This window comes from Gastrolobium bilobum, unplaced genomic scaffold (genome assembly GCF_033153095.1).
Source record: "Gastrolobium bilobum isolate Gb01-03AN ecotype WA unplaced genomic scaffold, APGP_CSIRO_Gbil_v1 utg21709, whole genome shotgun sequence".
In the NCBI taxonomy this organism is placed as follows: Eukaryota; Viridiplantae; Streptophyta; class Magnoliopsida; order Fabales; family Fabaceae; genus Gastrolobium; species Gastrolobium bilobum.
Window position 1 is genome coordinate 381,563 of NW_026898833.1, and position 16,038 is coordinate 397,600.

General features: G+C 31.9%; 1 protein-coding gene across 1 annotated transcript; it reads left to right on the forward strand.

The window, feature by feature from the left end:
• The first annotated feature begins 5,022 nt into the window (after positions 1 to 5,022).
• LOC133284568 (indole-3-acetic acid-amido synthetase GH3.10-like) lies at positions 5,023 to 8,598 on the forward strand. The gene is made up of 4 exons (XM_061481612.1): positions 5,023 to 5,375; positions 6,028 to 6,129; positions 6,251 to 7,074; positions 8,048 to 8,598. Exons 1-4 carry the CDS (start codon positions 5,023 to 5,025, stop codon positions 8,596 to 8,598), a joined length of 1,830 nt encoding a protein of 609 aa, XP_061337596.1.
• The last annotated feature ends 7,440 nt before the right edge of the window (positions 8,599 to 16,038 follow it).

The following is a 16,038-nucleotide window of genomic DNA, read 5'->3' on the forward strand; positions in this document are numbered from 1 at the left end:
CTTTGGTATATATTGGCTTTGTAAATTTATTTATTTTTTGAAATATAAAAGCATCAGTAAACGATAATATAATTATTTTGTTGGGCAATGAGATACGAAGCTCTACACAGATAAAATTTTGTTGGTGGGATGTGACTCGATTTTTTCTTGGGTTTAGTTGATGGTTAATGGGTCTTGGGTTTAAAAAATTTTGGGTTATGATTGGAGAAAGACCCAGGTAGGTAGAGGGGAATTAATATATTGGATCGGTTTGGATTAGATCGATTTTCATTAATCCATTCGAAAACCAATCCAATCCAATTAAAATTTGCGGTTTTTTTTTCGATTTTCGGTTTATTCGGTTATCGATTTTTCGGTTCGGTCACCGCGGTTTGAATCGATTTGGATTGGTTGATGAACACCCCTAACTAGAGATAACTTTTTTCCAACAACAGGAGGAAAATGGAATATATATATAGGGATAAGTTATTCTACCTACCATTTTTTCTGCATACCACCCTCCAACACCGTTAGATCAGAATCTCAAGAAGAGAGAGAAAGAAAAATGTTAGTTAAGATTCTGATCTAACGGTGTTGGAGGGTGGTAGGCAGAAAAAATGGTAGGTAGAATAACTTATCCCATATATATATATATATATATATATATATATATATATATATATATAGATGTTATACTTACAACCTATTTCGTTTATAACATCTTACAATCATATCTTAACCGTTGATTTCCGTCAATCAACAGTTATCATTTATTGCGAATTAATAATTAAATAATGAGTTTGATTTAAAAAAATAATAGCATTTATGCAAATCAACGGTTGATTGACGGTTAATTCTGCCAATCAACGGTTATCAATTTTGCAAATCAAACTCATTATTTAATTATTAATTCTCAATAAATGGTAATTGTTGATTGACTGAAGTCAACAGTTAAGATATGATTGTAAGATGTTGTAAATGAAAATAGGCTGCAAGTATAACGTTTCTCACACACACATATATATATATATAGGCAGGTTATATTTACAAACTTTTTTGTTTACAAACTCTAACAAACTACACAATCTTCTCCCGCGAGAACACTAGGTTACACGATCGTCTCACTGGAGAAGATGGTGTAATTTATAAAAAAAGTTTGTAAACAGATCCTTCCCCATATATATAGGATCATTTAACACCGGTGTCAAATTTAAAATTTAACAATAAATCCTAACATTTGATTTTCGCCAATCAACGGTTATCATTTATTGAAAATTGTACTCATTAATTAATTATTAATTCTCAATAAATGATAATCGTTAATTGGCGAAAATTTCGTGTTAGGATTTGGTGTCAAATTTCAAAGTTCGACATTGGTGTCAAAGGATCCTGTCATATATATATATATATATATATATATATATATATATATATGGGCTTATCATTTCTCAAGCTACCGGAGATAAAGTTATCTCCGGTTACAAAATCATAACCGTGCAAAGATGGATCAATGGTGATAAAGGAAGAGAGAGAAAAGGAGAATCATAACTATTCAAAGGTGAATCAATACATATAAGGAAATAAATAATCAAAACGATGTAGTTTTGGGGTGGCCGGAGATAAATTTATCTCCAGCAGCTTGAGAATTGTTTTTCCCTACATATATATATATATAAATATAAATATTTCTCAAGTTGCTTGAGATATATTTATATCTGTCTATCCAAAAACTACGACGTTTTATTTATTTATTTCTTTATATTAATTGATTTACCTCTGAATGGTTATGATTCCCTTTCTTTCTCTATTCTTTTATTATCGTTGATCTATCTTTGTACGGTTATGATTCAGTGACTGGAGATAAAGTTATCTCAAACAACTTGAAAAATGATAAGCACACACACACACACAGATATATATATATATATATATATATATATATATATATATATATATATATATATATATATATATATATATATATATATATAAGGTCCGTCGAATGTCCTATAACAATACATCCTTTTTGTCGTACAACCTGTTTTTAACTATGTACTCCGGGGAGTACATAGTGATAATATTAAAGTTACTTTTTCTCTCTCCTCTACCTCAACAAAAAATGAAACTTTAATATTATAAATATGTACTCCCCGGAGTATATAGTTAAAAACAGATTGCAGGACATAAATCTCATTCCTACAACATAGTAGTTATATTTCCCATATATATATATATATATATATATATGGGATAACTATTTCTGCAGCCACTTTAGATAAGATTATCTACAGCTATCATTTATAACTATGTTCTCCCGGGAGAACATAGTTATAAATGGTAGTTGTAGATAACCTTATCTAAAGTGACGTAGAAATATTTTTTCCTATATATATATATATATATATATATATATATATATATATATATATATATATATGAAAATGTCCTGACGCTTTCAAAGAAGATATTTTTTACAGCAACCAAAAACAACTATGTCTTACCGGTAAGACGTAGTTGAAATTTTAAAAGCTATTTTTTCTCTCTCCTCAAAAGGTTGTCGGCTGACGTGGCGGAGAGAGAAAAAAAACTTTAATATTATAACTTTGTCTTACCGGTAAGACATAGTCACATAGTTATTTTTGGTTACTACAGAAAATATCTTCTCCTTTGAAATGAGAAGTTGGGGATATATATATATATATATATATATATATATATATATATATATATTTATTACGTTGTAGGAAATAATTTTATCTTCTACGCACATAAATTTTTATGGCTCCCATGTGATAAGGATAGAGAAAAAAAGAAAACGTGGGCCGCACACGCTTTTATATATTTGTAAGAGATAAAATTATCTTCTATAATATGAGAAATATTAAAATCACACACACACACACATATTTATATATATATTTGTGTGTCTATGTCTGTGGAAAAATGTTTGTCCTTTTAAAGGATATAACTTTGAATCATTTTATATCGTAATCGTTGATTTCCGTCAATCAACGGTTATAAGTCTTACGCCAAATCTCAGTAGATGATTTTCGTGAATCTAACGGTTATAATTTATTGGGTCATACTTATTAATTAATCATTAATTTTCAATAAATTATAACTGTTAGATTCACGAATATTAATTGTTAAAATTTGGTGTAAGATTTATCATTCTTACTTCGATATAAGCTGATCCTATCTTTTATATATATATATATATATATATATATATGTATATAAATAAGTAAAATATTTTCTCCTGCTTATTTACTCTAGTAATGACAAATGTATGGTTATGATTTTCATATTTATTGCTTTTACTTTTTATGTGGTTATGATTCTCTACATTTAATATTGTCACCACTTATATATGTGGTAGATAATTGACTGCTGGACATCAAACAACTAGGGGTGTTCACGGTCTGGATTGGATCGGTTTTGAAAATAAAAATCATCTGATCCAATCCCTTCAGTTTAATCATATAATCATTTATTCGTTTTTGATTTTTTTTTCAAATGTGATCCAATTTTATTCGGTTTGGATTGGATCTGTTTTTCGATTTTTTGAAAAGCCTAAGATTTGTATGATGATTATTATGCAAATAATATATCTTTTGTTTGTATCGGCTTTGTAAAGTTTGTAAGCTGATTATTGTGCAATCTAGAAGCATTGTACAACAAAAAGTTAAATTATCATCTTTTACTTTCAACCAAAGATTTATAATATGGTTGCCTGATATACGAAATAACCCAAATTTCATCTTATAGAGGAGCTGCTGCACAAAAATAATCCATGTAATAAAAATATATTATGTATCTTACCAAAAAGAAGAAGAAGCATAACATAGATCAAGCACAACCCACTTTCTCCTCCAACATGATGGGTTAATGGGTAGTAGATTTAGAATTTTGCTATATGATTTTTGGGCTATGATTAAGGAAAGACCCAAGTAAATAGATGGTAAGGTTGGGGATTATTGGATTGGTTTTCTCTAACCCATCCAAAAATCGATCCAATCCAATTAAGTTTTGCGATTTTTTTCTCGATTTTTTATTTTTAAGTTTTCGGTTAATTCGGTTTTCAGTTTTTCAGTTCGGTCACCGCGGTTTGAATCGGTTTTGATCGATTGATGAACACCCCTACAAACAACTGGAGAAATGTAAACCCCAAATATATATTTTGGGTGTGATGTCACTGAATATAATATTTTGTCCAGTCACTGTATTATAATTATTTACTTCGAGAAATACATAGTTATAATGTTAAAGGTTTACTTTTTCTCTCTCTTCATAAACTTGTTTGCTAACGTGAAAAGTGAAAAAAAAAATACAACTTTAATATTATAACTATATATTCTCCGGAGTACATAGTTATAATACGATAATTGGACAAAATCTTATATCGAGTGACTGAATACCAGATGAACCCATATATATCTACAAGAGGTTAGGATCATTTTAAAATGGTATAAATTACACTTTCAACCTTGATCGTTGATCCTATTTATATCTAAGTGTTCTAATTTATTAAATATTTGAATAGTTAAATGCACACAAATCAATAATCAATATTTAATACAACATTTGTTATTCTTACGGCCACATATAAGATTCTACAAGATAAAATTAAGTATGCTTTCATTTTCAAACGATGGCTGATAATAAATTTGGAGGGAAAGCGTTCAGCTGTCATGACTGCTAGCTTTGGTCCCTGATAGTCCCCATGTCATCCTTACATGACATTGAAGAATCTCTCATTCTCTCTCTCCCCCCCTTATAACGATAAGGCCATTACTTGTGGTCTATAACTTATCGTACTATTCTTATTCTACAATATTAGGTTTTGTTTAGCCGTTTGAATACAAAACATTACTTGATGGATAGCCAAAATAAAAAAAAAAGGGATATCTCAATGGTGGGGTCACTTCCTATATTGGCCTTTTTTGTAGCTAATTGCCTTATAGAAACTGACACCCACCAAACTGAATTATTTTTATCTGCAAACACTTCTTCATGCCCTCAGCACTAACTCACTATACTTCAATGGAACCAAGTCTCAGTCTCAGTTATAATAATAATACCAGCACCAATAGCAATTGCAACAGTGGTTCTGATATCGTTACCTGGTTTGAAGATGTATCCAAGGACGCTGGTTCAGTTCAGACTCAGATGCTATGCCAGATTCTGAAGCAGAACTATGGTGTGGAGTATCTGAAGAAATGGTTGGGAAACTACAATATCCCAGAGATGGATGATGCATGTGCATTGGAATCTCTTTTCACTTCTTTGGTTCCCCTTGCCTCACATGCAGACTTTGAGCCATATATCCAAAAAATTGCAGATGGAAACACAGGTCCTATACTCACTCAACAACCCATAACCACTCTTTCCTTAAGGTATTATTATTACCTTTTTTAAGTGTCATTAATTTCCTTTCATATCTTCCTTCCTTTTTTAGGGGGATAAATGGGATTCATTGCAGTGTTGAATTTTCTTTAATTTCATGGCTATGTTTACATTGATAGGAATCAGAATATAGAATATTAAATAGAGGCCATATATGGCTATCTCTCCTTTTTGTTCTCCCTGTCTCTTTCTCTAGCTCGAGAGCATGTTCTATACTATCCTCGTATCAAGCCAAGGGTAGTTTAAAATCAAATTATAAATTATGTATTCGGAAGAATACAATAATTATAATATTAAAGTTATTGTTGTTGTTTTTTCTTTTTCTTTTTTTCAAGGAAACATGTTAGCTGATGAGAGGAGCACTGGGTTGTACATACAACTGTAGTATTATAGATTTTTTCCTCTAGCTCCCCTTATCCTTAATTCATGGTTTTTAAGTGCAAGTAAAGTAACCATATCAATTGACAATAGCTCAAGTAATTAACCATGGTAGCCTTTTCATGCATATTGATTATAGAAATTAAGATGTAATATTGGTTTTTCTTTCCTAGCATGGCAGATCTCTCCCTCCACTTTCTGATAAACTTTTTTTGTTACTAAAAAAATAAAAAAAAAGTAAATCGTGTGGTGGTGGTTGTGCAGTTCTGGAACCACAGAAGGAAGGCAAAAGTTCGTACCCTTTACAAACCATAGTGCACAAACTACCCTTCAAACATTCACTTTAGCAGCAGCCTATAGATCAAGGTGTGTCTCTCAAATTTCATAAAACTTGTGGGTTCCTTTTTTTTTCATGAATCATGATGACCTAGCTACTAGATAAACAATTATTTTTTGAAGTTCTCATTCTTCTTTTCACTGTTTATAGGATTTATCCAACAAGGGAAGGAGGTAGGATTCTTGATTTCATATACAGCAGCAATCAGTTCAAAACAAAAGGAGGCATAGCAGTAGGAACAGCCACAACACATTACTACGCAAGTGAAGAATTCAAAATAAAACAGGAGAAAACAAAGTCATTTACTTGTAGTCCATATGATGTTATTTGTGGTGGGGACTATAAACAATCCACGTACTGTCACCTTCTCCTTGGTCTCTTCTTCTCTGATCACGTAGAGTTTATTTCCTCAGCTTTTGTCTATGGCATAGTGCAAGCGTTTTGCAGTTTTGAAGAGCTTTGGAGAGACATCTGCAATGACATTAGAGATGGTACTCTGAATTCAAGAATAATCAAACTACCCAAAATGAGAGATGCTGTTTTGGGTGTAATCTCTTCAAACCCATCTTTGGCTTCAAAATTAGAAACAGCTTGCCAGGAGCTAGAACTGGTGGGTTGGTTTGGTTTGATTCCCAAACTTTGGCCAAATGCTAAGTACATATGTTCCATAATGACAGGTTCTATGCAACCATACTTAAAAAAGCTTAGGCATTATGCAAATGGGTTGCCTTTAGTTAGTGCTGATTATGGCTCAAGTGAGAGCTGGATAGGGGTTAATGTGGATCCTAGTTTGCCCCCGGAGGAAGTAACATTTGCTGTAGTTCCCACTTTCTCTTACTTTGAGTTCATACCACTTCACAGACAGAAACAAGATTGCATTTCAGTTACTGATGATTTCATGGAAGACAAGCCAATCCCACTATCCCAGGTTAAAGTTGGACAAGAATATGAAATAGTCCTCACAACTTTCACCGGTAATTATTCATTCTTTTCTTTTTTTTCTTTTTTTTTTTTTTTGACAAATGTTCATTTTCTACAAAGTTTCACAACGATTAAATATATTTTTTGGTCTTTAGCAAATTTCACGATGCGCTATAGTCTATAGCAAATAAAAAGGCTATTTATGGTTACTAAAAAATTTAAAATGAACCTATTTAGTTAAAATTGTGATTTCTCATAAATTAAAAAATAATCCATATTAATCCCTCAAAAGATTAAAATAGATCCACTTCCATTTTTTAAGAACCACAACATAATCTTTTCATTTATTTGAAACTAAAGTAGATATTATAAAATTTGCCGAAAACCGAAAAGAATATTTACTGATTCCATACAAGTGTAGATGTATGTCGTGACCTATGCCTTTACGTTATTTTCATTGATTTTATTTACCTGTCACTTCAGTCTTTTCTGACAAGGATTTACCGTGACTTTATCAGAAATGGTCATTTTCAAAATTTCAAAATCCAAATTATGACCCTTTATCTGTATATATTTACGAGTAAACATTTTTTTTGGTTCCTGTCAATATCTACGAAATCTTTTTTAGTCCCTGACAATAAAAAAGGACCAAATTGGTCTCTGAAATTATGAAAAAAGGGCCATGTTAGTCCTTATGTCAACTCCTCCGTCACTAACGTGGCCCTTTTTACATACTGTTAGGGACCAATTTGGTCCTTTTTTATTGCCAGGGACTAAAAAGGATTTCGTAGATATTGCCGGGGACCAAAAATGATGTTTACTCTATATTTATTTATTTTCTAACAAACTGAAAAAGAAAATATTATATTTATAAATTTTTTTATTTATAAATTATATTATGTTTGATTAGTAATATATTCTTGAATAAAATATTACCGATAAAATATAATGTAATTTATAAAAAAAAAAAAAAAATTGTCAATATAATCTTATAAACTGAAAATATATGAACATTTATACTTTCAGGGCTATATAGGTTCAGATTAGGAGATGTGGTGGAAGTGGCTGGTTTTCACAATGGGACCCCAAAATTGAACTTTATATGCAGAAGAAAACTAATTCTAACAATAAATATAGACAAGAATACAGAGAAGGACCTTCAAATAGTGGTAGAGAAGGGGTCACAGTTACTAAACAAGACCCCCCAAGCTGAGCTAGTTGATTTTACTAGCTATGCGGATGTGTCTAATCAACCAGGGTGCTATGTCATTTTCTGGGAGATCAAAGGGGAGGCAGAGGATAATGTACTTAACGAGTGTTGCAGAGAAATGGATGCAGCTTTTGTTGATCATGGTTACGTGGTCTCAAGAAAAACCAGTTCAATAGGTCCATTAGAGCTTCGCATTTTAGAGAGAGGAACTTTCAAGAAGATTTTGGACTATTTTGTATCAAATGGAGCAGCTTTGAGCCAGTTCAAGACCCCGAGGTGCACTCACAATCCTGTCCTCCTCAAAATTCTTAATGCATGTACCATCAAAACTTTTCGCAGCACTGCTTACACTTCAACCCAACCATAATGCACCATTGTATTATGAGATTAATATTTAGCAAGGGATACTTTTATTTTGTTTACGTATAAAAAATGCGTGACACTCATATTTTTCTTTCTCTTTCTACTCTTCACACAGACTCCATTTATTTTTATATGTATAAGAAATAATTTTATCTTTTATAACATGAGAAACATTAATCTCTTATTTTATTCTTATTTTCAAAATTTTGATCTTGTTCAATAAATGTAAGGCCACTAGCTAGGATATCTTTTAATTTCATCTCCCCTATTAGGGTATGTTGTTACTTGTTATGTTACCTTTTGATTTTCTCATTTTGATTTTTTTTCAAGTATAAGGTGTGTTTGTGGATCCGTTTTAAGAGAGAAAAATGCCATTGGTTCAATTCGTTGATTTGGTTCAATTTGTAAAATTATCTGATTTAAATGAATTTGAATTTGATAATTTTCCCCCCATATATATCATAATTTTTTTAAAGGTATGCCTAAATTCAATATTTTTTCTCGTGGCCCAAAATAGAAAACTCAACCCATTTATACAATGTAGCGGTCGACTTAACCAATAAATAACAAATGTACATAACAAATAACCAAACATTTATTAAAATGATACATAAATTTGTAACATAGGATGATAATCATTTGAAAAATAAGCAGTAAAATACACAAATATTTTTTTAAAATTTTTTTTGAAAGGAAAATAAACAAATTTCAATCTCAAATTAATAGCCAAATATTCCAAATTTCCAATACAACAAATATACGCTTAAATTAATTGTCAATTCTATGATATATGTAAAATGTAATTTTCTTTATGTATGTGCGAATAATATGGTGATTTTTAGAAAAAAAATATTTATACACATAATAATAATCTTTTGGACTGATTTTTAATGAATCAAAATTGAAAATCAATTTAATTCATTTTTTTATTAGATGACTTTTAAGTTTTTTTTATTTTATTTTTTTAGATTTGATACTGAGAAAAATATATTTTCCAAAAGAAATTTATGAAATTGGAGGAATGCAATAAATAGCTTATTTGTATAAATTTTCTTTTATTATGGCTGGTATCGTTCTCCAAATCAACGAGTGTTGATGCCATTGGGGGATTGAAGAAAAGAGGCAATGAGCTTAGTTTTTGTTGGTATTCATTAAAGGTTAGGTGTATTTTACCAAAAAGTTAAAAATAAAAGGGTACACTTACGAATTGTTCATCTAGTGGTGTTTTAGCTAGATTTCAAGATTTAACTTTACAAGAAAATGTGTTCAATTTTTTAGAGTCGCAATCTTTAAGAATGATGGAGAAATTTAAATCCGAAATCGAATTAATTGATTTGTTTGAATTTGGATTCAAACAGTAATTAATATTTAGCAAAATAAAATAAAATAAAAGGATACAATATGTAAAAAAATTTAAATATAAACTAATTCATAAAATAATTAATTCTTTATGATTTTGCAATAAAAGTATTTAAATAATAAATTATTATAAACAACTATTCTTAACGGAGAAGATTATACTTACAACCTATTTTCGTTTACAACTTTTTACAACCATATCTTAACCGTTGATTTTCGACAATCTACGGTTGTCATTTATTGTGAATTAATAATTAATTAATAAATTTGATTTGCAAAAATCTTAATCGTTGATTGACGGAAATCAACGGTTAAGATATGGTTGTAAGAAGTTGTAAACGAAAATAGGTTATAAGTATAACCTTCCCCTATGTAGCACCGACACGGGACACGGGGTACGACACAGCAAGACATTCTGACACGTTAATTCTAAAAAATGTTAAATTTTGACACGTTAGGACACGTTTTGATATTATATAATATTTTTAAGGAAAAAGTTCACCAATGCCCCTGTGGTTTGCTTCAGAATCACCTATGTCCCTGTGGTTTTTTTTATCACACATGCCCATGTGCTTTGTAAAAAATAAAAAACCACAGGGGCATATGTGATAGAAAAAAAACCACAGGGGCATAGGTGATTCTGAAGCAAACCACATGGGCATTGGTGAACTTTTCCCTATTTTTAATTTATGTAGTGTATATTAAATTTAATATTCAATAATTTAACAAAAAATAAAGCTAAACTTATAATACTCATCAATTTTGCAAAGAAACATAAGATATTCCAAATGTTTATATTAAACTCAATAAAATAGTAATTCTGATCCAACAAATCTAATAATTGAAACTCAAAATGCATCGCAAAGTAACCTTTGAACTTTTTTTGAGTCTTTGCAACAAGTATTTGAGTGTCGGGAAGTGTCAGAGTGTCGATGAGTGTCGAGAAATGTCGGACACGACACGTCAAAGATTTTGAAGTGTCGGTGCTTCGTAGACCTTCCCCGTTCTTAATACTTTATTTAAAAAAAAAAAAAATAAACACTTTTTTTGGTCCCTGGCTATATCCACGAAATCCTTTTTAGTCCCTGGCAATAAAAAAGAACCAAATTGGTCCCTAACAGTATGCAAAAAGGGCCACGTAAGTGACGAATGAGTTGATATAAGGACTAATGTGACCTTTTTTTTATAATTTTAAGGACCAATTTGATCCTTTTTTATTTCCAGGAACTAAAAAGAATTTGGTAAATATTTCCAGGACCAAAAATGATATTTACTCAAAAGAAAAAAATACAACTGAAAAGATTATTTGTGTGATCAATATTAGAATCTGTGAAGAAAGATATCATTGGGCGTTCGTGTTAAGATGCTGAAAGCTTCTCATAGGTATTAATTAATAATTACTACGTGTAATTAATCCATGATGTCGGGGCGATTATCTTTCCCGTTAATTGCATTTATTTAATTTTATTTATTTCTTAATATTTAAATAAGTTTATATATTTTGAATTTTAGTGAGAGAACATCGTTTGATTCCGTCGGTTACATAATTGCACTTCGAATTGATTAAAAAGAGAATCTTGTAACGTCACTTTCCCAAATTTTCCAACTTGGATATGGTTGGAAGTTGCAACTTCAGCATAATAATTGCATTGCATACTACACAGTACACACCCCACCTCAATGGATGTTGGGAAATTTCATTTTGGCCACCATTGATGTAACATATGAATCCAAATGAGCTAAAATATTCACTGTTTAATTGATGAGCTAGTGGTCTATTTCAATTTACTTTTGTTGCAAGAACTAGAATCTACTTCAAAGCTCTGTCATTGTTTTAGGCACAGATGCATGCACCTGTTAAAAACGTAACAGATTGTCAGATTCATCCATTTCAATCTTATCCTATATTATTATTACTCTGTCAGATGATTCCTTGTTTAATATTATAATTAAGCAAATTCTTCTAACATTACACAAATTCATGTAACGTTTTCTTGATTATAGTTAAAACAGATTTTATTTACATAATGCTATTTAATATCTAAAATTAAAAAATGACATACTTTTTAAAAACAATGAAAAATTCATTAACAGTATGTATTATATAAAAAAAAATTAAAAAAGAACTATTTAATTTAATAGTTGTGAAAATTTTAGAACATTACACTCCAACGGTTACCTGACAAATAGAACCAAGAAGAAATAAAGAGCACTGAAAGTCTGAAAAATGGTTTTTTGAACTGTGGACAAATCACAAATGCATAGTAATGCATCGTGTAGTTGCAATCCAATTGGACCCTAGCGTTATGCATGAGTACATGCGGTGTTATGAGTATGACATAATGTGGTCCAGCAAGTAATAGTGATGGCTAACTGGGAGAGATTCCTCTTCCTCCCTGTTACGCTTCCCACTCCCATCCCAAGTAATCATCGATTCATCATCATGCATGGTTGGCTTTAATTATCCCCTATTGGATAATTATCTTTAATTATGTAAATCATTGTTTTGAAACTCCGTCCAGTTTCAGGTTCATCCGAGTCAATCCTGACTACTTTCTTTTGAGGGTTGAGGTCACAAGTTGGACCTTATATACACATCGATCCCTCTGACTCCCAAAACCCGGCCGGGTTTTAGTGACTCCTAGGTCAACAGGGTCATTGTATATATATTTTTTTAAAAAAATTCCATGAAACAATGTTATTTTATTAAAAAAAAATAAAATAAAAATGCTTGCAAACCTATTTCTAATCATTCTCTTCTCTCCCAGCGACTTAGACTTGTGGTATCTTGATACTTTGGTATCATTAGAATATGAGTTTTGTACTTTAGTATCTTGATACTTTAATTAGGTTGTGTAATATTGACTTGTAGTTGTAATAGGTGAATTATGTTAAATATATTTTGAATATTTGATGATTGGTGATTTATTTTTTATTATTTTCATATAGGATACATATATTTATATTTTTTTAATATATAAAACCGGGTCAGCATAGTGACCCCTGACCTCGACCGGGTCGATGACCGGGCCGGATTTTTAAACACTGATGTAAACAAACATGACGTATTACTTACTCCTTTATCTTTATTTTTAAAATTAAGAAATTATTAAATATTTTTGAATGTTATCTTTATTTTTTTGACATCTCTATTAAATAAAACAAAAAAAGAAATAAAAAATATTTAATGAAATAAAATTACAACTTTCAATTATAATATTTAATATATTTTTTAAAATTTGCACAAAATTTAAAATCCAATTATTTAAAAATGAAAGAATCTTACGTGTAACAGTCATTTTCCGTTATTCTCGGTCAATCGTGATTGAGTTATTGAAAAAGCAACTAGTCCAGCCAGGCGCTGGTTCAAAAACGTTACAAAGGAATAATGATAAGGGAGTTATGACTAGCGATAATCATGGAGATAATCATGGTGATAAGAGAGTTATGACCAGCGATAATCATGGTAATCATGGTAATAAGGGAGTTATGACCAGCGATAATCATGGTAATCATGGTAATAAGGGAGTTATGACCAGCGATAATCATGGAGATAATCATGGTGATAAGGAGGAAATTACGCAATCACGGTTTGCAATCTTAACAGCTGGACCTATTAATGAGGAGGATCATAATCAAATAATTAATTCTGTTACTCCTCATATGGGGGCCCCTCAGTTTGAAATTCCTCAGAAAATATGGACTAAATCCAAAAAGTCCAAAGATACCCCTAGGACTAAATCAACGGTTACTACTATGCATGCGGCTCATTCTTCAAGCACGGGTAAGAGGTGTCCAGTCCAGAGTGAAAATCGTGAAGATCATACTCCCATTCCACCATCTCCATCAATTGCTACTCCCATGGCGGTTAGTCCTATGCAAGCAAATCAACATGATCAGGAAAATGGGATGAAAGCAGATAGCACTTTGATCCAGAATCAAGAGCAGTTATATGACATATTTCATAAAACTGGTCCTGATATATCAGTTGACAACAGCAGCGACATCCAAAATCCTGAAACCTCAACCATCTCTACGTGCATGGAGGTGGACAGAGTTCACCAGGAAGATATTTCAAGAATGAAGGATGCAAGAACCTTGGAGTCTTGCGTTCAACATAGTTTTTAATGAATTTATTCTTCTGGAACTGTAGGGGAGCAGTGAAACCCCAGTTTCAAAATTCGCTTTTTCTGTTTACTAGGAAATATAAGCCTAGTATTGTAGTGATTCTAGAACCTCGGTGTAGTGGTCAAAAAGCTTCTGACATTATCCGAAAATCTGGGTTTAAGCATGCTTTTGTTCAAGAGGCAGAAGGTTACTCAGGGGGTATTTGGATCCTCTGGAATGATGAGACTGGTCTCGTTGAAATTATTAATCACACAAAACAGTTTGTTCATTTTAAAGTTCAAAATTTTCATGTTCCTTCCTTTTCTTGCACGGCAGTTTATGCGAGTCCTAGGGAAGAAAATAGAAAGGAGCTATGGGATGATATGCTAAACATTAGTCTCCATTGTAATGGGCCGTGGTTGGTGGCTGGGGATTTTAATGAAATAGCAAATCGGGATGAGAAGAAAGGTGGCTGTAGAGTTAACTTAAACAGATGTTCCAATTTTGCAAATGTTCTTCATAATTGCAAGCTGCTGGATCTTGGAGGATCAAGTCCTTGGTTTACATGGAAGGGTCCGAAGTTTCTTCATCTTGATCGTGTTTTTAAGAGGCTGGACCGAGCCTGTGCTAATGCAAGTTGGAAGACTACCTTTACTGATGCTGGCGTTAAGGTACTTCCACGGATTTATTCTGATCATAGTCCCATTTTGGTCTACTTGTCTAACTTGGACACAGGTTGGAAAAATCGTCCCTTTCGCTTTGAGATTGCTTGGATGGAGCATTATAACTTTACTCAGTTTCTGGCTAGGAGCTGGAATGTTGTGAAAGACACTAGAACGAATCTGCATGATCTGACTCCAAATTTAAAAAGATGGAACAAGATAGTCTTTGGCAACATTTTCAATAGGACGACTAACCTATTGCATAGTATTGCAGAAATTCAGAATCATGTTGATTATCATACCAACTTATCTCTCCAATCTAGAGAAAAGGAGGTTAGGAAGGACCTTGATGCGGTTCTCATACAAGAAGAGATCTTATGGTTTCAAAAAGCCAGGGTGAAATGGATAAATGATGGGGATAGAAACACCAAATTCTATCACATTAAAACAGCTACTCGAAGAAGTTCGAATAGGATTCTTGAGTTAAAAAATTCTGATGGGATTTGGGTGAAGGAAGCTAGACAACTTCATCAATTGGTAACAGATTTCTATAGCAACTTGTTTAGTGAGGAAGTCCTTAATCGTGATTGGGTGAAATCAAAGACTACTTGGCCCCTTCTGCACGATGATCTGCTATCTAATTTGACTCGTAATCTTTCGGATGACGAAATTTTAAAAGCTGTTTTTAGTATCAATGGGTCAAAAGCTCCAGGGGAAGATGGTTTTCCAGCTGCCTTTTTTCATAAGAATTGGAGTCTTATTAAGACTAATGTTATTAAGGATGTTAACATGATGTTTCAGAATCCCAATCTGATTCACCTTGTGAACTCGACTCTTCTGGTCCTCATTCCAAAAGTAAAGAGACCTGAAAGTGCTAAGCAGCTCAGACCAATCTCTTTGTGCAATGTCATTTATAAAATCCTCAGTAAAATTCTGGTTAACAGAATGAAGCCCCTAATGGAAGAGATGATGTCTCCCTTTCAAGCTAGTTTTGTTCCTAAACGACATATCCAGGACAACATCATCATCACCCAAGAGCTGATCCATTCAATGCGTAGAATGAGAGGAAGAAAGTGTTTCATGGCAATTAAAATCGACTTGGAAAAGGCTTATGATATGTTAAATTGGGAGTTTGTTCGTAAAATTTTGGATGAAATTCAAATCCCACACTGGTTCACAAATATTATCATGAATTGTATCAACTCTGATAAGGTCTCAGTGCTTTGGAATGGAGCCATTGCAGGTGACTTCCTTCCTTCAAGAGGAGTTCGTCAGGGTGATCCTTTATCTCCCTACATTTTTGTTCTAGCCATGGA

Bases quoted from the DNA above. Each gene is read 5' to 3' on its own strand.
- LOC133284568 (XM_061481612.1), top strand. From the start codon at position 5,023: ATGGAACCAAGTCTCAGTCTCAGTTATAATAATAATACCAGCACCAAT. The intron at 6,130-6,250 runs GTGTGTCTCTCA...CACTGTTTATAG, and splicing joins GCAGCAGCCTATAGATCAAG to GATTTATCCAACAAGGGAAG. The intron at 7,075-8,047 runs GTAATTATTCAT...TTATACTTTCAG, and splicing joins AGTCCTCACAACTTTCACCG to GGCTATATAGGTTCAGATTA.